This window comes from Peromyscus leucopus, chromosome 19 (genome assembly GCF_004664715.2).
Source record: "Peromyscus leucopus breed LL Stock chromosome 19, UCI_PerLeu_2.1, whole genome shotgun sequence".
NCBI lineage: Eukaryota > Metazoa > Chordata > Mammalia > Rodentia > Cricetidae > Peromyscus > Peromyscus leucopus.
The window spans coordinates 28,143,482-28,168,182 of record NC_051079.1 but is presented as its reverse complement, the minus strand read 5'-3'; the positions used below and the strand labels follow the sequence as shown (position 1 = coordinate 28,168,182).

The 24,701-nt window shown below is 38.5% G+C and overlaps 1 protein-coding gene and 1 long non-coding RNA gene across 6 annotated transcripts in view; one reads left to right on the top strand and one right to left on the bottom strand.

Moving 5' to 3' along the window:
• Positions 1-19,347, top strand: part of Nr3c1 (nuclear receptor subfamily 3 group C member 1) — a 129,263-nt gene extending 109,916 nt beyond the window's left edge. For all 5 annotated transcript variants that reach the window (XM_028859434.2, XM_028859432.2, XM_028859437.2 and 2 more), the window contains exons 7-9: positions 3,319-3,449; positions 13,845-14,002; positions 15,195-19,347. In XM_028859434.2, the coding sequence (XP_028715267.1) occupies positions 3,319-3,449; positions 13,845-14,002; positions 15,195-15,347 (442 nt within the window). In that variant the 3' untranslated portion in view covers positions 15,348-19,347. The remainder of the gene's footprint in view (positions 1-3,318; positions 3,450-13,844; positions 14,003-15,194) is intronic.
• Positions 1-24,701, bottom strand: part of LOC119086257 — a 52,314-nt gene that overhangs the window by 21,496 nt on the left and 6,117 nt on the right. The gene's annotated exons all lie outside the window — the stretch shown is intronic.

Here is a 24,701-nt window from a genome sequence, read left to right as displayed (position 1 = left end):
CATGTGGGGTCAATAAAAGCAATGAGGCTGTCCCCACTGAGTGGATGTGAGGCGGTACAGATGCAGAGACAAGAGGTATCTGTTTGCATGGCAAGGCTATAACATCCAGGCCCTGGAAAGACTGTGAGACCTGTGCTAGGGATGTATGTAGCTCAGTTGGTAGAGTGTTTGTCTAGCATGTATGAAACCTTCCATTTGATTCCTAGCACAGCAGAAGCTGGGTGCAGTGTGGATACCTGTAACCTTAGCACTGAAGAAGTAGACATAGGAAGATCAGAACTTCTTGATTATCCATAGTTACATAGCAAGTCTGAGGCCAGCCTGGGCCACATGAGACCCTGTCTAAAAAAAGAAGAATGTATATGAGGAAACAGTGATTTTTTTTAACTGAAGAACCATCACAACTCACAGTTTTATAAGTCAGCCACTGTCTTACCCTGTAGGCCTATGCAGTTTTCGTGAATAATGGCAGCTCTTCACCCTCCGGCCTCACGCAGCTGTTCTGTTCACTGGTTTTCTACCTCCATTGTCACTGTCTTTGTGTCGACTAATGTTTTCCTCCTGAAGTGCAGTTCTGATCCACGGGCCATCCAATGCATCCTTACTTTCTGTTTGTTCCTTTTGAGTGTTCTTTGTCGACACTTAAACTGGTCATTCTTCAAACCATACCCTCTTAGTTCACAGTGAGACTAAATATAACCTCTTCCATATAGCCCTGGTTGTTCTTACTTTCTATTTTTTAGCACTAGCCTTTGGGCCAGTAGCTTATCCTTTCCTAGAATGTGCATAAGTTCATACACAGAGTCCAAGGAGTATTCTCTGAAGAAAATAGATTATCCTTTATTGTACATTTATAGATTCTATTAAGAGTTCCTCCAAAAGTAATGAACCCATAAAGCCCCATTAGCAGAAGAGCATTCAGTTATACTTCATGTGAGTAAGAGTGACTGCCTGAAATGTGTCCAGAATGGCAATAAGTTTGGAAATTAATGCTGATTAATGAATGGAATGTTTAGAGAAAAGGGAATTGGAGAGCATTTGGGACAGCCTAAAGAGGCTGTACGAGAATGTAGCAAGCATTCCTTACTGTGTGTACCAGATTTTAAAAAAAAAAAAAATGTGTAGAGTTACAGAAAAGCATCTATTTGAGCTAAAAGTTCATGGGAGAGGCTGGAGCAATGATATCCATAAGCTCCTTTTATCGGAGATGTTTTAGTGGGCCCGGATGAGATAGCCCAGGTACTTCTAAGGAGAGGTTCTTAGGGAGTATGCCAGAGCCATTGTTACCAGGTAACCCTAGAATCCAGACACCTCTTCTGTGAGCTACTACTGGGTAATTTCTGGGACACACATCTCAGGATACAGCAGAGATTTTCTGATAGCTGGGAAAGTAGTAGAGAAAGTCTAAGCTGAAGCAGTTAATCATCCCAGTTAAAGTTAATATTGTTTGATTCTTTACTAATGGTACTTGTAATTTTCTCCTGCCATATTTTAAGTGGTATTTACATACTTATCAAGAGCCAAGCACTATTATGAAAAGTTGGAGTAAAATAGTAGACAAACAAGGTCCCTTAGAACAATCTGATGAGGGGATTCATGGAGCCATAATAAAATAGTGTGAAGGGGTGTGTGTGGAGATAAAGAAGGTCTTGGAGCCCAGAGGGCTTTAATAGCTCTAATCATTCACTGTGGAAGTATAGTGCATTCAAGGCAGAAGAAACAAGTGTGAAGAACTGGAGCACACAAGAAGCTTGGCCCAGGTGAGGAATTGAAAGAAGGCCCTCAAGGGTATGGCAGAGTTGAAAGGAGTGCATAATGACTAAACAAAATCACGCAGTCCATGAAATAGACTTTAGATTTTGTTCTAGGGCCAAGAAATAAGCATCCTGAATTAGAGGTAAATAACAACGTATAACATTCTTAGTCTTGGTAGAGGGAAGGGAATAAGGATTGAACCTGGGCCCAGTGCTAGGCAAAGCAGTCTACAGACTGAGCTCCACCCTAACTCCATCAGAATGCAGAAATGGTCCCTGCTCTTCAGCTGCTTCTGTGTTACTAGTGGAGACACACTAGGGACTTACAGACAGGAGGATCCCTGGGGCTTTCTGGACAGACAGTGTGGCCTATAAGTAAGCTCCAGGTTCAGTAAGAAACTCTGTCTCAAAAAATATGATGAAGACTGAGAAGATGTCAAGTGCTAATGCTGCCCCTTCAGCATAACTTCCACACACAACTGTTTTTAGGATGAGATACTATTTAACAGAGGGGGGGGGCTTCTGATTTTTAAATGGTAAGATCAAAAAACTATGTTGTAGATCTGACTAGTCAAATGCCAAATGTTGATTTAAATAAGTAACTGGTAATAACCTTTAAATGCTAAAGGAAATAATATCTGCCATGTATGAAGACAACTAGTGCCCCTGCCTAAAAAGGAGCTAAACAAAAGACATGCTCACATAGATGAAGAAAAGCTCACAAGACCTCAACCCTACACAAAAAACTACAGGCAACTAAGGAATGCTGAGAGCTGGAGCAATAAATAGTCTTGCCCAGGAAGAGCACAGCAATTGCTTATCCAGTACTACTAATCAGCCCCAGAAACATACACACAAGTGACAGTCAGTATGCATACTGAACAGGTTGTACTTATGTATTTAGGAATATAAATAAATATACATATATGTAACAACTATTAATGCAAAAAGAAGCCATCAATTTGAAGGGGAATATGAGAGAGTCTGGAGGGAGGGAAGGGAAGGGAGAAATGATGTAATTATATTATAATCTCAAAAAATAAAATAATTTAAAAGGGAATAAGCAGACTAGAAGATCTGTAAAAATAACTGAATCCTAATGATTCCATTAAAGCATGCCTGTGGGCACTCCAGAATTATATAGCTTAATGAGTTCTGAGTATAGCAAAGCATTCACGGTTCTGAAACAAGAACCTAGTGTTCTTTTTTTTTTTTTTTTTTTTTTTTTGTTTTTCGAGACAGGTTTCTCTGTGTAACTTTGCGCTTTCTGAGCTCACTTGGTAGCCCAGGCTGGCTCGAACTCACAGAGATCCGGCTGGCTCTGCCTTCCGAGTGCTGGGATTAAAGGCGTGCGCCACCAACGCCCGGCAAACCTAGTGTCTCTAAAGGGGTATTATTGACTAGTCTCTCTCCCGTTCTCCAACATTCTAGTTCTGTAAGAGATTAGTGACAGCAATAGGTCCGCTTTCACTTAGGAGCTCACAAATTTGAAAACCAAAATTTAGCTATTATTTTAGACTAGCCCAATTTCTTTCTAACTCACACTTGTATTTGTGTCTCACAGGCAAAGAATGACTCTACCCTGCATGTATGACCAATGTAAACACATGCTGTATATCTCCTCTGAATTACAAAGACTGCAGGTATCCTATGAAGAGTATCTCTGTATGAAAACCTTACTGCTTCTCTCCTCAGGTTGGTGGACCAACTACTCACTTCTAAGTTTCATATCTGAATATGGCAAATGCATGGGGTGTGGAAGTTTTAAAACTATTGTTCTGTGCATATATTGTAGTAATTATACCAATTATACACAATTCCACTGTGTTTGGCTAGCAGAATGATTTTCAGAAAGGTAAAATGTCAGAAATGTCTATGTTAAGTGTTGCCAATATTAGTAAAATAAGTAGGTATTGTAGAAATCAGTATGAGATCGGCCTCAGGATCTGTGTCTATCGTCTTTCCTTCTACCCATCCATCTTCTGTACATCACTGTGTAAGACGAGAAAGGGTGATAACCCTAATAATTCTGTTTCTCTACTGCATTATTTTTGTCTTTAGTGAGTACTACCATGTATGGAAAAAAAGCCTAGAAAACTAACAGTTTATCAAAGCAATCAAAAGTTTGAACAAGACTAATGACATTTAGACTTTAATGAAATTGCTTTCATCTAGCAAAAATAATCAAACTAGAAAAATTCAAAAAAATATAAAGACTCTTATCTATATTAGTTATTTGACATCTTAAATAAGTAATAAAAGGACAGTCTTACCTGACATTCTCTAAAATATACAAGGAACTCTTCAAAGTCAACAACTAAAACAGCAACCTGGTTTTTATGGACTGAGAATATGCAAAGATGCCTTACTAAAGGAGATAAAGACAGAAAGTCAGCATGACACGGTGCTGCCTGTCACACACCGCAGAGACCTATCTAGAATGAGCCAATCCAGAGTACTGAGCACACCAAATACTGGTAAGGACACAGAGCACAGAACTCTCCTTCACTGCTAAAAGAACTGCAAAGTAGAATGACCATTTCAGAAAACAGTTTGATAGTTTCCTATAAAATCGAAACATAGTCTCACCATTTGATGTAGCAATTGCTTGATCAAATACAAAGTAACCGAAAACTTATATCAATAAGGATATTTATAGCCAAGCTATTTATATTTGACAAAACATGGGAGCAATGAGATGTCCTCCAGTAGGTGAATGGATAAATTGATACATCCAAATAATAGTATATTATTCAAGACTGAAAAGAGATACTCTATTGTGCCAAGGAAAGACATCAATGAACCTTAAATATACATTAAGAGAAAAGAAGCTAATCTCTTAAGAGGGATCCCATCAACAAATTAAATGGAGAGAAACTTAAAGCAATTCCACGAAAATCAGGAACAAGGTAAAGCTATCCACTCTCTCAATACCTATTCAATATAATACTTGAAAGTCTAGCTAGAGCAATAAGAAAACTAAAGGAGATCAAGATGATACAAAAAGTATTATTTGCAGATGATATGATAGTATACATAAGTGACCCCCAAAACTCTACCAGGGAACTCTTACAGCTGATAAACACCTTTAGTCAAGTGGCTGGATACAAGATTAAATCAAAAAAAAAAAATCAGTAGCCCACCTATATACAAATAAATGGGGTGAGAAAGAAATCAGGGAATCAACACCCTTTACAATAGTCTCAAATAATATAAAAATATCTTGGTATAACTCTAATCAAGCAATTGAAAGACCTCTATGACAAGAACTTCAAGTCTTTGAAGAAAGAAATTGGAGAAGATATCAGAAGATGGAAACCTCTCCATGTTCATGGATTGGTAGGATTAACACAGTAATAAAGGCCATCTTACCAAAAGCAATCTACATATTCAATGCAATCCCCATTAAAATCCCAACACAATTCTTTACAGATCTTGAAAGAACAAAACTCAACTTGATATGGAAAATCAAAAACCCAGGATAACTAAAATAATCCTGTACAATAAAAGAACTTCCAGAGGTATCACCATCCCTGATTTCAAGCTCTACTACAGAGCTATAGTGATTTAAAAACAAAAACAAAAACCTGCATGGTATTGGCATTAAAAACAGACAGGGGGATTAATGGAATCAAAGACCCAGACATAAATCTACACATCTATGGACACCTGATTTTTTGACAAAGAAGCCAAAATTACATAATGGAAAAAAGAATGCATCTTCAGCAAGTGGTGCTAGTCCAACTGGACATCAGCATGTGTAAGTGCAAATAGATCCATATCTATCACCCTACACAATACTCAAATCCAAGTGGATCAAATACTTCAACATAAATCCAGATACACTGAACCTGAGAGAAGAGTATATCCTTGAATGCATTAGCAGGAGACACTTCCTGAAGAGAACACCAATATAGCAGGCACTAAGATCAACAATTAATAATTGGGACCTCGTGAAACTGAAAAGCTTCTCTAAGGCAAAAGACACCATCAATAGGACAATAGGAGCACTCAAAATAGAAAAAATATTTCCACCAACTTCACATCTGACAGAAGGCTGATATCCAAAATATATAAAGAACTCAAGAAACTAGACACCAACAAACTAAATAATCCAATTAAAAATAGCATACAGATCTAAACAGAATTCTCAACAGAGGAATCTCAACTGGCTGAGAAGAAACATTTAAAGAAATGTTCAACATTCTTAGCCATTAAGGAAATGCAAATCAAAATGACTGAGATTTCATCTTACACATGTCAGAATGGTTAAGATCAAAATCACAAGTGACAGCTCATCCTGTCAAGGGCATGGAGTAAGGGGAACACTCCTCCACTTCTAATGGAAGTGTAAACTTATACAGCCACTTTGGAAATTAGTATGGCAGTTTCTCAGAAAATTGGGAATCAGTCTACCACAAGACCCAGCTATACCACTCTTGGGCATATACCCAAAGTATGCTCATTTTTTTCCACAAAGACACTTGCTCAGCTGTGTTCATAGCAGCTTTATTTGTAATAGCCAGAACCGGGAAACAACCTAGATGTCCCTCAAACTGAGGAATGAATAAAGAAAATGTGATACATTTACATAATGGAGTATTACTCAACTGTTAAAAACAAGGAAATTTCAAGACAAGTAGCTGGAACTAGAAAAATTCATTCTCAGTGAGGTAATCCAGACCTAAAAAGACAATATGGTATGTACTCACTCATAAGTGGATATTAGCTGTAAAACAGTCCACAGACACATAAAAGACTAGGTAACAAGGAGGGTTCTTGGGGACGGGGGACACTGGATCTCCCTAGGAAGGGGAAATAGAAGAAATTTCACAAGTGGACTGTGGGAGGATGGGGATGGGAACATGAGTGATCAGGTTGGGGTTGGGGCAGGGGTGTATGGGGAGAGTACTGAAAGAGAATACTGAAGAGGGGTGGGGAGTGGCATTTCAAAGTCAAGTAACAATGAATCTCTCAGGAATCTACAAGGACAACACCAGCTAAGACTCCTAGGAATAGGGGATATGTAACCTGAACTGGCCATCTGTGACCAAATTGGTGCCTAGCCCAATTCTCATCAGAGAGGTGTCATCTAGCAACTAATGGAAACAGATGCAGACCCACAACCAAACATAAGGCAGAGTTCTGGAAATCATGCAGAAGAGGAGAAGAAAGGATTGTAGGAGCGAGAGAGGTTAAGGACACCACAAGAAAACTCACAGAATCAACTAACCTGGGCTTATAGGGGCTCATAGACACTGAACCTACAACCAAGGAGCCTGCATGGGACTGACCTAGACACTCTGTATATATGTTACAGTTGTGTAGCTGGTCCTCTTGTGGAACTCCTAACAGCAGGAACATGCCTGTCTCCAACTCTTTTACTGGCTTTTGTGACCCTACTCTTCAGTCTGGGTCACCTTGCCCAGCCTTTACATGGGGAGGTGCTTAGTCTTACTGCAACTTGATGTGCCATGTTTTGTTGATACTCATGGGAGACCTGTTCTTTCCTAAACAGAAGAGGAGGAGTGAACTGGGGGTGGGAAGGGGGTTGAGGGGACAGGGAGGAGGGAGGGGAAACTGCAGGAGGGATGTAAAATAAATAAATACTACAAGGTCCTAAGTATCCATCCTTTCTCTAGATCACCAAGTCTACAACATAACATGGAGGGTGTACCCAATGAAATATTGGTTGTTTGAATAAATGAAAAAAAAAAAAGAATCTAGGCGTTGATAAGAAAGAATTCAGAAAAAGCTTTTGTCACCTACTAGAGCTGAGTCAAATATGTCTTTATATGTAAGGGACCATTATATTTTAGATGAACTTCTTTAAGCCAGTTTTATTAATGTTATGGAAAAGGTTCATATTCATACATACATAGTCACATGAACCTGAATGACTGAGTCTGTTGGAAGAAGAAAAATGTATTGGATTTTGAAGTTGAGTCATTTCCTGAAGTGTAGTTCCAATTCTACTGCCACCTTTGGGAATTCCTTTTTGTCTCGGGTATATTACTTAATGTTTGATTAAAAGATGACAATATCAAAATAATGATAGCATTGACTTTCAGTTGTCTTTCTGGTCTGAAGACATATCATTTTTTAAAAAATTTACAAATGCCTTGATTCACTCATTGATATACTGCACATGATGTATTTTCTTATAATTATATGTTACTTGCTATTAAAAGGAACTTTTGCATGTCCCAAGAATAATTCATGACCCATAAAGAGAAAATGGCAAAGAACATAATGACCAAATCAAGGATGAGGGAGAGGAGATGTTTCACCAGGACATGGCTCATTACACAGAAATGAACATGGAAACTGATTTTTTTTTCTTACAAGGAAAGTGAGGACAGGGGCCAGAGATGATTATGATTCTGCCCCACAGGAATCTTTTCAGACAGAATTTTATTGTTAAATCTGTCAATTAAATTATTGTACTCTACAAGTAGAATATTGAAAATTCATTTTGGTATTATGTGTTCTACCTTGTTTGTTGTTTTACTTTTGGTTCCATGTTAATAAACTTGAATCAGGAGTAATTTTTAAAAGAAAGAATCTAAGAATCATTAGGGTTTCTGAGACAGCACGGCAGGACAGAACACCAGAACCTCTCCCAGAGCCTCTCTCAGGGCCCCTCTGACTTCCTTGATTTTTCTCACTAGCCCCGAATGTCATTCACAGTGGTCCCACTGCTAGCTTAGAGGCAAACTTGGTAGCAGTCTGTCCTATGGTAAAACAGTTAGTTCTTAGTCCCGGCACAAACAGCTGAACTGAACCCTACCCCGTGCTCAGTGACTTTTCACTCAATACTTCAACTGGATTTCACACTTGTAGGGAATAGAGAAAAGGTACATACACTTCTCTTTGTTGAAGACCTTCCAACTCAATAGGAATACAGAATAGTGAGGTAAAAGTGAACAACTGTACAAAAAGTATAAAATCAAGGGTAAGGACAGAATAATTATTTGCCAAAATGTGTAAACCAAATCAGTATTCTTAAAGGAATGAAAAGAAGTATGGAATTAGAAATTGGGAGCTATCTGTTTAGAGATTTTGTTTTCTAATAAATTGTGAACAGTTAACAAAATCAAAAGGGAGGTTCATCAATGCCAAGGAACTGAGGGAGGCTATGAGGAATAGTTTGATGTTCAGCATGCCCAGCAGTCCAGCCTTTCTTCAGAAATTCTACCAGGTACTTGTGGTGAAGAGGAGAGGAAAACTCACTTTTCTTCCAGTAAGAAAGGGGGAGGAACGCATTGGAAGTACATACAGTGTTTTTCCAAAGAAAAGCAAAGCCTGCCCTATAGGAGAAACTGCTCATCAGGACCATATCTGACCTGGAAAAAAGCAAATAGAGGATACTAGACCCCTTATAAGAGCCCTCCTGACTCACAGGGAAGAAAAGAGGGAAATAGTTTTCTAGGAAATGTTCAGAGTCAGTAAAGCTGAAACGTAATCATAAGAGAAAGCATTTAATTGGGGCCTGGCTTACAGCTTCAAAGGCTTAGTCCATTATGATGGGGGGGGGGCAGAAAGGCAGGCGTGGTGCTGGAGAAGTAGCTGAGAGCTACATCCTGATCTGCAGCAGAGAGAGACAGACAGACAGACAAAGACTGGGCCTGTTGTGGACTTTGGAGACCTTACCCCACAGTGGCACACTTCTAACAGGGTCACACCCACTCCAACAAGGCCTCACCTCCTAGTCCTCCTAATCCTTTCACAGTTCCACTGGTAACTAAAGTCAAAATTATATGAGCCTATGGGGGCCATTTGTATTCAAACTACCACAGTACCATAAACAACATTAAACATAACCCAGAGCCTAGCCAGATTAACATACTGCCTCCCACAAAATGTCTAATTTCATCAGTCCTGATAATTTTTGTCTAGCTTTCAACAAAAAGAAAGGCCATACTAAAAGGCAATAAAAAGCCACAAATTTCAAGAAACAAAGCAAGCATTAAATCTGATCCCAAGCCATTGGTGTTATCAGGTAGGAATTAAAATAACTACAGTTTATGCTAAGGACACTACATAGAAATAGATTCATAGACTGCTAAGGAATCATTCCTCTAAGGAAATGCTACAAACAAAAGATGCTGGCATGCAGATTCAGAATGCTCCAACAGGCATTATCATTAGTTGTAGTGCAACCAGGAAACAGTGAACAGAGGTCAACAGAAACTTCTAGACTATAAAGAGAAAAAAAGAATTAAAAGGGTTGGAGGAGACCATCAGAAGTGGGAAGGGAAAAAGGGAGAAGTCCCAAAAGCTCAGAAATTTCTAAAATTAGAGACAGGCACCAAAATGTGGGTCTTGGAAGCTCAGAGAACACCAGCCCCCCCCCCCAAAAAAAAATCTTCATTTTGGCATATCCTCTTCAAATTACAGAAAACCAAAGACAAATGAAAAAAATATTGAAAGAGTCATAGTTTAAAAAAAAAAAAAACAACTCTATAACGTACATCAGAAACCATGCAAATAAGAAGAATTTGAAGTTAAATATTTACAGTGTTGAAAAACAAAAACAAATACACAAATAGACCCCACCAACCTCAGACAACAGAGCCAACAGAATTACCCCTCAGAAATGAAGATGGGGCCAGGCATGATAGCAGACACCTGGAATACTAGCACTCCAGAGGCCAAGGGCTGGAATTCAAGCCAGCCATGGCTACCTATCAAGACTATCTGAAGAAAGAAAGTAATAGATAAAATAAAAACTTTCTCAAAAAAACAAACAAAAAAGGTAGGGAATTTGTGAACACCTTTACATCTATCTTACATGAGCTATTTTAAAATGTTTTTCAGAGGAAAGGAAAATATATGTCAGAATTATGGATGTGCTACATAAGAAAGAAAGCATATTAGAAAAGGGATGCATGAGGTAAAATGTCACTTTTGTCTTAATATTAAATAACTATGAGAGTAACAATAATCAGGTACCAGGGGTCTGGAGAGATGGCTCACTGGTTCCCAGCAGCACATGGCAGCTCAGAACTGTCTGTAACCCCAGTCCCAGGGATCCTATGCCCTCTTCTGACTTCTGTCATATAGACTTGTGGGGCACACACATATCAGGCAAAGCACCCAAACACACACAAAACAATGTGTTTTTAGTTAATTAATAATCAAATACTGGATTATTGAAATGCATGGATATGTAAAGTGAACGACAGCAGTTACAAGGGAAGATTTGGGACTACTCTGGCATTGACATTGCCTGTTGAAGTGGTATAGTGTATTGTGGAAGGATAAATAGGTTAGTTGAAAGTGTATACTGTGGATGATACAGTAGTCACTTAAAAGAGTTCAAACTGTCAAAGGAAACAGAATCATGAAGTATTTCATGAAAACTGAAGGCTGATGTGACAGCCTGCAGTAAGCCTTAGGCCAAATTCTAGGGGTTGGAAGTCTGTCTCACATGCAAGATACCCCAACTTTCCCAAACCTAAAACCCACACCCTTCCTCTCAAGGGGCAGGGCAGGGCTGCTGGGTCTCCCATCTTTGTTGGCTTGAATAAACTCCAAACCTGATGTACTTCATCAGAACAGGAATACATCTCGGGGCAAGGGCTGGAGATCAAGGCTTCTCTCTGCTCCCACCTTGTTTATGCAAAGAGGAGAAACTACTACATATGAGCTAAGGCAATCCTCAGAAACAAAAAAGAAAACTGCATTCTTAGTACAAAACTGCCAGCTTCAGTCAGTTCCTCCGGCTGTTTGTAAAATGTGCTCATGGGAGGCATGTCAGCTAAGAAATGAAAAACTACAGACAGGACAAAGGTGGACAAGAAAGAGAAATGAAAACCTGCATCCCTCCTAAAAGGGAAATAAAAAAGTCCAGTGTAAAAGAGGAAAAAAAAGGAGAATGTCTGGGCTGAATTCCCTGGTGGCACTGCAGAGAAGCTGTGGGATGAGGGACAGCCCACTGAAGTGAAGGAAAAATAGGAAAAGAATATTGCCTGCAGGCATGGAGGGAGGGCGGAGATGCAGTAAAAAAGATGGTGAAGCTTAAAAAAACGGAGGAAGAGGAAGATGATGATTAATAATAAACTGGGTCTACTTTGGTTTTTTCTTGTCAATAAAGTATTAAACAGCTCCTTTAAGGGAAACAAAAAACTGCAATGGAAGGCTGTGTGAGGTTTGTTTTGAACTCTCCAGCTCAGGGATAGTTGACACACCACTTAATATGCCTGTAGACACCCCTGTCCTGGTGGTATTTTCAGCAGCTCCTACCTCAGCTGGTACAGTATGGAGGTTGTAAACGGAGTGTTTGCATCCTCAGGAGTCTCTGACGTGACTTACACAAAATAATTATCCTGGTAGCCAAATGCGACTGTGTGACTAAAAAATGGATTGCTATCTGACATCCTCTGTGCCTTTAAGTAAATACAATTTTTTAAATTAAAAAACATCAAAGGTGCAAAAAGAGGCCAATATAGAAAGGAAGCAAAGCACAAGCATGCTGAGGAGAGGAAGTTAGAGACAAGGCAGGTTCTAATCAGTTTTGTCAACAAGCACTGTAAATACAGACAGCCAGAACACGGCAGGCTTCTTAGAAGCCAGGATGAAAGTGCTCGCCACCATGGACTCTGACCAAGACACTATTACAGGATAAACTTAGGTCGAAGCAAGTAGCAACTCACGTTTATTAAGGAATAAAGGACTAAGGGAGTGGGAAACAGATACATTTAAACTGACATTTGCCTATATAGAAAATAACAAATATCTTTGTGGGCTAAAAACAACTTAAAAAAAAAAAACATAATAAACCCAAAGGGGAATCTGGTAAAAACAGATGCTTAATTTCAAGGATGACAACTAGAGTATGCAGATTACCAATTTTTGTGGGCACAGTGGAGGGTGCAACAAGACACAATGAGAAGTGGAAGGTAGGAGCTGGAAGGCAAGAGGAGGACAAGATGGGTCATGGTAAGAGATGCCAGATAAGGGAGTCCAAATAAGTTCAAATATATCCATAATGTCAGGAAAAGTGGAGATGAACTGAATGCTGGAAGCATAATTTTAAAGAGGATTTTTAAACATCTCCCAGCTTTATGGTGTTTACAAAATACGAAATGAAGACACTGAATAGCTGTAGTAAAAGGATACTTCGCAATATATAGGATAGCAAACTTGTGCAAAGAGCCATCAGTGAATATCTACAACTTTATAACTTCTATCACAGCTCCTCAGTCTGCCCTCTGGCATCAACAGTCATGGATTACACAGTACCTAACCCTAAATCTGGAGAATGCAGATTAGGGTCTCTGAAAAGTACTGGCATTCAGAGATCTTTGTATTAAACTACCCAACTCTTCCTGCCCCTAACCAATGTTACCACAGCAGTATTTGTAGGAGCACACTTTGAGAAATGTAGCCATCTACAGAAATTGTAACACCACGAGAGCAAGTGACTATGATCAGCCCTTAGTACCACTGAGTATTGGAGAGTAATATGAAAATAAAAAAGTTACCCCAATATTACAATCCAGATTTCAAGAGGTATGGCTAGTTCTTAAAAGGGCACAGAAACAGATATTTGCTCCCTAGAAAGGCCTGTATGTAGGGGATGACAAAGTAAAGATCATCTTTCCTCTTATAATCATAAAATTTTAGTATGCTAACATGTTTTTAATGGTGCCTGCTAAGTTTAAGTTCTAATTAACTAGCAATGTGATACATATGCTTACTATGTAGCTGGTGGGATAGAAGTTGTTGCTAAAGCCTTCTACCTGGAAACAGAAGTAACTGAAAGTGAAGAATACCAGCCAAAGTTAACTAAATCATCAGTTATTATTTAATCTTCAAAAGAGGCTTGTCATCACCAACTCCCATTTTTTTCCAACTCCCATTTTATAAGATAAAAAACAATTGGCTTGCCCATGGTTATGACCCCCAGTTCTCAATTACCCTAGACTTCCACTTCGCTGTAGTCCCCCAGTCCTTTGAAAATGCATGGATTTTAGAATGCATTAAAAGTCCATTATAACAATGAAGTATGCATGAAATGTCCTACTTGGTGCATGACAAGTTACAGCAAGGAAATTCTTTAACCAACTTCACCTTACCTTTTAGTTCCTAAGGAAGGTCTGAAGAGCCAGGAGTTATTTGATGAGATTCGAATGACCTATATCAAAGAGCTTGGAAAAGCCATTGTCAAAAGGGAAGGAAACTCCAGTCAGAATTGGCAGCGGTTTTATCAACTGACAAAACTTTTGGACTCCATGCATGATGTAAGTATCAAACACAAAGCCAAAACAACAACAAAAAGAAAAACATAGGCTGGGTGTGGTGCCCATGCCTTTAATCATAGTACAGGCTGAGGTAGAGGCAAGTGGCTCTCTATGAGCTCCAGGACATAGAGAGATCCTGTCTCAAACACACAGAGACAGAGACAGAGAGAAACATAATAATCTTGTGGGACATAAGATATGTTTTAATTAGTACATTTTATATATATATATATACATATATATATATAGATACACATACATACATATATATACACACACATATATATTATGTAATTATATACCAATAAGTCATTCCACCTCTCTCAGTTTATATATTTTAGTGATCATTCAAGTTAAATTTGTAGACTTCAATTTTGTACACATTTCTCTTAAGTCTTACTATTCCTTACTATTCTAGTCATTTCCATGAAAATACCATGTTATCAGAGAGTTTAATAGTCCTATTTTTTTTTAGTAGATTTCCCTGTTCTACACAAAAGAGCTGTTAAATTACACTAGTTTTATTTCCCGTATTTCAGTACTGGTCCAGGCTGGCCTCAAAGTCACAGGTTCCCCTGCTCCTGCTCCTCAGTCTGCTAAGTGCTCGGATTCCGGAAGTGCCAGGCTTTCATTCTGCACACGGTCAAAGAAATTTAAAATGTCTTTGTACTTAAGTGCTCATTTTATTTCAATAAGTTTTCTTCTCTGGGAATTCCAATAAATACTGATATATTTTAGATCAAATTTTTAAAAAGGCCAACAGAGCATGAACAGAGTCTACACCAGGTCTTCTGCATATGTATTATGATTTCCAGTTTAGTGTTTTTTATGGGATTCCTGAGTGTGTGAACAAATGGGTCCCTGAATCTTATTCCTTCTCTTGGGCTCTTTGTCTTGTTCAACTCCAATATGCTAACTTTTGTTTTATCTTATTATATTTTAGTCTGTCATGTTTGGTTGTTATCTCTTAGAAGCCTGTTCTTTTCTAATGAGAGACAGAAAGGGAGTAGATCCAGGGAGGAGGGAGGGGAGGAAGAACTAGGAGGAATAGAGGAAGGGGAAACTGTAGTCAGGATATACTGTATGACAAAAGAATCGACTTTCGATAAGAGGGGGGAAGGAGGGGCAACAGATACAAGCCACTCACACTGCTGTGCTTTGAAGCCTCATCGGACTGTGTCTTCTCTTGCAGGTGGTTGAGAACCTCCTTAGCTACTGCTTCCAAACATTTTTGGATAAGTCCATGAGTATTGAATTCCCAGAGATGTTAGCTGAAATCATCACTAATCAGATACCAAAATATACGAATGGAAACATCAAAAAGCTTCTGTTTCATCAAAAATGACTGCCTTACTAAGAAAGGTTGCCTTAAAGAAAGTTGAATTTATAGCTTTTACTGTACAAACTTATCAACTGGTCTTGTAGATGTTTTGTTGTTCTTTTTGGTTTTGTCTTGTTTTGTTTTAAATACGCACTACATGTGGTTTCTAGAGGGCCAAGACTTGGCAACAGAAGCAGTTGAGCCATCACTTGGAGGTGATGGGGAAGCAGACAGGGAAGTGTATTGGTTGGTGTATCACAGAAACTAAAAACAGTTGCGTGGAGGCATGGCCACTATCTCCACTATCGGTGAAGGACCGCACCTAAACCACCAGTGCCCAAAGTCCATGTGATCAGCTTTCTGCTCATACTTTCAGTTGGCTGGATAAAACTTCTAGACTTTCTGTTGGTGTATTTTTCCCATGTATAGTTAAGATAGCATTTTTGATTTATGCATGGAAACCTGAAAAAAGTTTACAAGTGTATATCAGAAAAGGGAAGTTGTGCCTTTTATAGCTATTACTGTCTGGTTTTAACAATTTCCTTTATATTCAGTGAACTATGCTTGCTCATTTTTTTCTTAAATAATTTTTGTATTCAAGTTATTGTACAGCTGTTTAAGATGGGCAGCTAGTTCATAGCTTTCCTAAACTCTAAACATTAATCTTCTGTGTGAAAATGGGTTGGTGCTTCTACCCTGATGGCACTTAGCTATCAGAAGACCACAAAAATTGACTCAGATCTCCAGTATTTCTGTCAAAAGCTATTATTTTGTATATATCTGCTTCCATGGAGAATTAGATAGGTTGTGCAGATTACCGTCCTAACTGGTGTAGAGCACCTACCTAGTCAGTGACCCTCTGGGTAAACTGTGGATGATGGTCACAAAAGATTGATTGTAAGACAGTAACTACCAAAAGGCCCAGTTTTCACCTAATGCTCCATCTCTACAATGGTGAGATGGCAACAAAGTTTATAACCAACTCTTTCAGGACCTTCTGGAGTGGTTTGTGTAACAGCTTCAAATTTATGATTCCAGATCATGTGACAAAGCAGAGAGATTGTTTTAAATCAGCCCAAGTTACTTCTCTCATTAAACTTTACCCCCAAGCTAATCGCTAATACATCAAGAATGGCTAGACACCCATTTTCACATCCCCACCTGTCACCAATTGGTCTAGCTTTCCTGGTGGTACAGGAAATCAGCTACTGATTTTTGTTATTTAGAACTGAATGTCAGGCATCCATGTTTGTCCAACCACACATCCCTCCATGTGCCATAGCATTTAACAGAGGTCTTGTGAACTTCTTCACATTGAGAATTCTCATTTTAAACAACAGAAGCTGTAGTAGCCTTTTCTGTGTGCACCTTACCAACTTTCTGTAAACTCAAAGCTTAACACACTTACTAAGCCACAAACAATTTGATTTCTACTTAAGGTGGCCAAATTATTTGTGTAATAGAAAACTGAAAATCTAATATTAAAAATATGAAACTTCTAATATATTTTTATATTTAGTTATAGTTTCAGATATATATCATATTGGTATTCACTAATCTGGGAAGGGAAGGGCTACTGCAGCTTTACATGCAATTTATTAAAATGATTGTAAAATAGCTGTATAGTGTAAAATAAGAATGATTTTTAGATGAGATTGTTTTATCATGACATGTTATATATTTTTTGTAGGGGTCAAAGAAATGTTGATGGATATCCTATATGATTTATAGTGTGTGAGAGCATCCATACAGGCTTCAGTGGTCTTGGAAGTCAAAACCGGTTTGCTCTAAGCTAGGAAGAGGGAGATGGAAACTGGCCCTGTGTGCAGTGGGGGTTGTTGAGGCTTTGACCCAATCAGATCCCAGGGGACTAATTCCCCACCTCCCATTCTAACCATTTTTATCCACCATGACCCTGCCAGTGCAGGGTTAGTTTATTAAATCCCCCCTTGCGCTAACGTACATAAAGAGGACAGAAAGATGGCGCTTATGTAGTGGTAGGCACCATCTAGTAACAGGGTTATTGCAGCCTCCCCACAGGTTAACAGAAACAGAGGCTTTAGAAGTTTGGCAATAATATGAATAGAGGTACCAGCAATATGTAAATACTACAGAATCCCATAGGTCATCAATAATACACTAATCCTTTCCATCCTACAATAGTTTATTTCCAAGTAAAATGAGGACATGTTTGTTTTCTTTGAATGCTTTTTGAATGTTGTTATTTTCAGTATTTTGCAGAAATTATTTAATAAAAAAAATGTAATCCTTTGCTTTTTTAATTCTCTCTAAAAGGGAATGTTCACTTTGTAATGGTTTAAATTGGTCTCAAAGTACTTTAAGATAATTGTAACCCAGCTGGATGTGAAATTTATGGTGCCTAAGAAATACCACTTGAATATTATCAATGACAGTGTTAAGTTTCAAAATGAGCTTCTCAAAAATAGATTATTGTACATTTATGGAATGTTATATGGTTAAAACCAAATAGCACATCACACAAAAAATCTGCTTTCAGTCCCAACCAGCTTGGCTCTCAAAAAAATTACAGCTCCAAAAAAGAAAAAAGGAAAAGAAAAAGATATATGTGCTTTGTTATTAACAGAAGGCAACAGACATTCATAAAACTACAATAGGAAGCTTTCTATTAAATGGATAAAGTGAGCCTTCGCTCTGTAGGAAAGAAGAAAGCGATCCTCATTTTGATTGAGTAGATGTGAGAAAGCTTTGGTACTGTTTGAGAGCAGCTTCGATTTCTGTGTGTGGTTTCATACCATTCCAAACTATTTAGATTTATAATAACTTCAGTGAGAGTTGGTGAAATGTCTACATGACTTACAACAGATCTTGAAAACTATCTTTAATTACTGGTAGGACAAAAAGGGACATTGTGGGTATTTTAGGCATTGACTTGGGATACTGTAGAAGCAGAAGTTAGAAGACAGGAAGCTTTGGGAAGGGAAGGGATTGTAAGCCTTCTCTTAGGAAAGACAAAACAACAAGTGAGACCACCCCAAAGGGACAAGGGACATGTTTAGTGTGTGCAGTCCTTGACAATGAGCGCAGGGTGAACTCTGGTGAGCATGTTAAGAAGCCAGCCTCCCCAGCACTGCAGAGTAGGGCCAGGGCAGGGATGGGACAGGACAAGCAATTCCAGTTGGCCACTCGTCTCAGTATTTGCCCCCTCTTCTGTACTGAGACCGTATTACCATGGGATGAACCGTCTTCTGTACTGAGACTGTATCACCATGGGATGAACCGCAGTATCATGCTTGCTTCTGTCAACATTCAAGGATCATGGTAGCCTTCAGTGAGCTTTACATCTTGGTTGGTCACCCAACAATAAGCTGTAGTTGAATGTGTTTCTTATGTGCCTGGTTTCAGTGTTAGAAGGTGAAATAAAAGTGTGCAGGAGACACTGCAAACCACTTCAGATGGAAGTTTCCTCACTTTCCAGACTTTCAGTCAGCCTGGTCCATCAGAACTGATAACCAGGTTTTTCAGGAAAGGGTTGGCTTCTGTCTAGAACATGCCTGAAAGGATTTTATTTTCTGATAAATGGCTGTATGAAAATACCCTTCTAAATAACCTGCTTAACTACATATAGATTTCAGTGTGTCAATATTCTATTTTGTATATTAAACAAATGCTATATAATGGGGACAAATCTATATTATACTGTGTATGGCATTATTAAGAAGCTTTTTCATTATTTTTTATCACAGTAATTTTTAAATGTGTAAAAATTAAAAACCAGTGACTCCTGTTTAAAAATAAAAGTTGTAGTTTTTTATTCATGCTGAATAACCTGTAGTTTAAAAACTGTCTTTTTACCTACACAGTGAAATGTCAGACTGTAAAATTTTGTGTGGAAATGTTTAACTTTTATTTTTCATTTAAATTTGCTGTTCTGGTATTCCCAAACCACACATTTGTACTGAATTGGCAGTAAATGTTAGTCAGCCATTTACAGCAATGCCAAATATGGATAAACATCATAATAAAAATATCTGCTTTTTCATTATGTGACTCCCAACATGCTTTCATAGAACTTATGTAGTTACAACTTTTTTTTTCTCCTCACTCTACTGACAGTGTTCCCATTTAGAACTCGATAAGGTGGACATTTAAACGCCAATGTGACAGCTAGTGTGTGCATAGGAAAATGACATTTGTTCAAAATGAGCTTAACCCCGATGCCTACAACTCTAAAAGATTATCTCACCCATGTCTTCAATGCTCATGTGCTTATGATTTCACAGGATATTAAATGCAAGAGAAACTGACTCCTGTAACTGCTTCAAATATAACAGCCTTTATTCCAAAAGATGACATTTTTATGTAAACAAGTGTTATCTAGGAGAAAGATTAATAGCTTTCTCTTAGAAATGCAAATAAGTAAGCACAGCAAATGTACAATACAGAAGATCAAGGCTGTGGAAGTGGAAAGCCATCCATCTATCTATCAGTATCTTCTAAAACATGCTCATGTTTCCCATACCTTTCCACGGGATACTGCTATCATTATGATAAAAAAGCATTCTAACTTAAAAAGTACATTTTCTGTATCTATCTTATGTAGTCCAGCTATTGGCTGCAGGTCTACTATATAAATACAAGGACAATGGCAATGCTTAAAACATTTAAGACTTGGAGCTTGGGCAGTCCAGAACCGCCTTTCTTGGTATCTTAAGGTGCAATACAGATAGCCTTGATATGACACCAGTGTCTACAGTGTCCACACTTTTGCATGCACATGCAGAAGCCAGAAGGGAACACCACTGTCTTCCTCTATCGCTCTCTGCCTTATTCCCTAAGACAAGGTCTGTCAGTGACTCGGAAGCTCACTGGTTCAGCTAGACTGGCTGGCTAGTGAGCTCCCAGGACCTGCCTGACTGCCCTGCAGTGCTGGGGTTACAGGCATGTATGTCCACATCAGCTTGTTTACATGGATTCTGGGTATTCAAACTCAGATATCCATGTGTCAGAGCGAGAGTTCTTACTAAGCCAAACCAACCACCCATACCCATTCTTGTTATACCGTTTACTTTCAAGTATTAACCTGCTTTTGTAAAGTACCTTTACACGTACTATACCAGTTAATTTTCACTCAATGAATAAATGAAGACAAGTAATGTTAGTAACTCAATTTCTAAAATTACAATGGAAACCTCTGTAATGAAGCCCTTTAGTTATCAGGTATCAGATAGCAAGTCTCTGGCATCCTCACAGACAACTGATATTTTCTGCTTTTCATTTGTCTACTGCTTCATTGAGCACTTACTATGTGTCAGATAACATGCTACAATATGTTATCTTACTTCATCTTTGCAGCCCTATAAAGTAGTACTCTTATTCTCACATATATGAGGGAAGTATGGCTTGAAAATCTGAGTAATCTTCTGAGACTTACAAAGCTTGGAAATGGCTGAGGAGAACTTGACATAGACACCTGGCTCTGGAGTTCATGTTCTTAACTACTTCTGGGGACAGAGGAATGAGAAGCTCCTAAGTACAGCAGCTGAGCCTTTGAGTCCTTGTCTTCTGACATGATCTCAATCCCATTGTCAGTTTCTTAATTCTTTTCTTTTTTGAGACTGTAGTTTCATCATTTCCCATTCTTCTTCCTCCCTCAAACTCTCCCATGTAACCCTCTTTGCTCTTCTTCAAATTCATGGCCTCTTTTCTTCATTAACTATTGTTATATGCATGCGTGTGTGTGTGTGTGTGTGTGTGTGTGTGTGTACGAGCATGCATGTGTGAGCATTCCTAAATATATATAAGGACAACCTGCTCAGTCTATATAATGGGACTTGTATGTATGTTTCCAGGGCTAATTATTTTTGGACTCCTGAGGAGACTGAGGGTGAAAAACTAACTCCAGAGAGATTTTAGCAAACCCTTTGGTTTTTCAAACATACAAGGAATCTCTATGTCATTTAACAGCACTCAAAGCAAATCAACAAACCTTCAGGCGAAAAGATGCAAAGTGACCGTTTAGCTGAGGAGGAAAGTTGTTTACAAATGGAAACTGTGATACGAGTCAAATCTGGTCCTACTTTAGCCACAACAAAAACACTATCTAAACCTTGGGTCTAAAAAGATTAACTTGAAAATGGAGAGCCATTTTGTACCAGCTAAACAGTTTGTAGACTTTGGCTCATCTTGTGAGTGGCTCCCAACAGTTTTTATACTACCTTCTCTATGCTAAAAGTCTCTTGCCTCCAGGCTCCATCAAGCTTCCTGTTTCTTAGTTAAAATGAGGTAGTGCTTGGTAAGGGAACATGCTACCCTGCTTGTTTCCAGACCTGAATCTCTAAACAAAGGAGTTCATCTAGACCACATCAGATGCCTAAACAGTTGTATACTGTATCCAGCCCATTGGAGTAGGGCTATTTACACAATGTTCATCCCATAAGCCATCATCAGGGTAATACAGTGGCAGAAGCACTAGGCAACAGCAGTCCCAGGGGTTTAATGGCAGTGTCAGGAACAGAAGCCTCAAGAACTACAAAGAGAATCAGAACTTCAAGTTTTAAGTCAATCGTCTGTTTCCTTCCCTTTGTTTACCGGGATGGGACATGTTTCTGTTTGGTTTTGGCTTCTTCTGTAGCCTTGTGTTCAAAGCAAACTGTACACACTCCATAAGTAACAGTGACAAAAGAGAAGACACCCAGCACTAATGCACCACCGTGTGCTGCTGTGTGCCATGTATCACCCTGGATCTGATTTTTGTATTCTATCATTCTTTGGGAGAGGTGGGTGTGCACATGCCATGGCGCACCTGTGGAAATCAGAGGACACCTTTCAGGAGTTGATGCTCTCTTTCCACCGTGTGGGTCCCAGGGACCGAACTCGGGTTGTCCACCTTGGCAGCCAGCACCTTTACCTGTTAAACCATCATATTGGCCTGGATTTTTTGGTTTTGTTTCTGTTTCTCAAGCTGTTTTCATCTGTCCCTGTCACTTGCTCCTACATGTAAACACAAAAGAACTAAAACTGGGTGCTCCTCCAAAGCTTGTGGACACACATTCACAGCAGCACTGCTAACTGGAGCCAAGGGAAACAAGGCTCTGCCTCTTTTATTCTACTTATGTGGCTTTTCTCATAAAGTACTTCTGAATATATCTATGGGGTTCTGATGGAGACACAAATGGAGGGCATGTAAAATCTGCAGGGTTATTTGAGAAGATTGCAAGGAATCAAGAAACAATTCGCCGTTGCGCACTTTAAAAGAGAAGAGCAGGAACAGCAGTCACAAGTGAGCTCAAAACGCAAAAGCAGAAAATTCAAAAAAAAAAAAAAAAAGAAACAATTCCTTAAAGAGGGAAGGACAGTATTCATAAAAACTAGAGGCTCACATGAGAACATGTTACAAATAACTTCTGATCAGTTTCATGACCTATTCATTATGTTGGCAAGTATATAGCTGTTCCCACTCAGAGACCACCAAGGCATTACTAAAAATCCATGAACACATGTCTGTCCTCAAGGAATTAATGGTGAAGGCCCAATGACTTGGCATTTCCGCTTGTTTGTCTACTCCAATAAAAACATGTAACCATTCAATGACTTATATGCAAACGTGCATAGGAACAAAACAGCCAAAAATGAAAACAACCTAATGTCTGTCAGTTGAGGAACAGGTAAGCATACAATGGAATTATTATATGTGGCCACTAAAACTAAAATACAGATGCACTTTGTAAATACACATAAACCTCAAGAACTTGGTGCCCAGAAAAAGCAAATGTATACAACCAGAAAGTTATTCCATCGTTGCCTATTTCTGGGGATAGCATCAGGGCCATGAATGTGAATACTTGAAGAAACTTTTAGTGGTGATGGAGTGTTCTAAAACTGATTACAGTGATGACTACACAGCTTGGTGGATGCAAATTAATCCTGAAACTCTGCAGGCCACTTTATCAATCTCCTGATAAGTTATATTCAACAGACAAAAATTAAAAGTCACACAAAACTACAGGCTAGTATCCCTTATGAACACAGACGGCAAAAATTCTAAACAAAGTCTTTGCAATAAAATCTAATATAATTGAAAGGAGAGTACACCATGTCCAATAGGTTATCCCACAAATGCAGGGTTATATTAACATTAAAAATCAGTCCAGGCTGGAAAAGTAGCTCAGCAGGTAAAGGCACTTGGCACCAACCCTGCCCATCTGAGTTCCATGCCCAGGATCTATATAGTAGGAGAGAATCAATTCCAGCCAGTTCTCCTCCAACCTCCACACATGCTAGCAGCAACATGCACATATTCACATACACAAAGTATAATTCACAATGGTAAAAAAATCAAATGAGAAAACTGGTTAAATGGATATAAATATTTTATGAAATGCAACATTTAATTTTTTAAAGGCATTGGGTGAATATAAAGACCTCCTCAACCTTCTGAAAAGGCACCTACCAAAAGATATCTCTCAGCATCATGCTCAATGGAAAAAGATACGACTTTCCTCTTAAGATCAGTAAAAAAAAATATGTACTCTTTCCACTTCCATTCAAATATTACATGTGAGGACTGTAGACTATGTAATAAGGTAAGAAATAGGAATAAAAAGACATCTAAATCACAAAGGAAAAACCAAGGCTCATTATTTGTAAGTATAATCATTTAAGTAAAAATTCTTATGACATCTTAAAGGATACTATTAAATTTCAAAAGGTAGAAAAGAATGACCATCTGACCTACTATTCCATTTGTAGATAGATATCCAAAAGAACTGAAAACATCTGCCCAAGCAAGCATGTGCATATTTATTCATGGCAGCATTCCTAACAATAGTCAAAAGGGAGAAACAACCCAAATGTCCCTCAAGGGGATGAATGGATAAAGAAGTCACAGCACATACAAGCAACACACTGTTACTCAGCCTGGGAAAGAATGAAGTACAGACCTGTACTTAAGATGAAACAATATCTAAAACATGATTAAAAAGCCAGACATAGTGACATGTAGATTGACTCCATTGACCAGATAAATGTAGAATGATTAAATCTATAGATGGAATATAGGATGATGATTGTCAGGGTCTTGGAGTAAGAGGAAAATGAGGAGTTACTGCTTAATGTGTAAGGATTTTACATTTACAGAAATATCCTGGAATGAGGCATAAATGGTTGTTATATAACATGTATCAGGTTACCTTTATTTTTTGAGTAGTTGACTTTGTTATATGACTTTTACTTTAATAAACATTACTTTTTTAAAATTTACTAGAACTAATGACTGAGTTGAGCAGGGCTACAGGATACAACAGGGATCAACAAAACAACTTTCCTTCAACTGAAAAATGAAGTCATTCCAACAGAGACCATATTGTCTGCAAAGTCAAAAATATTACCATCTTTACT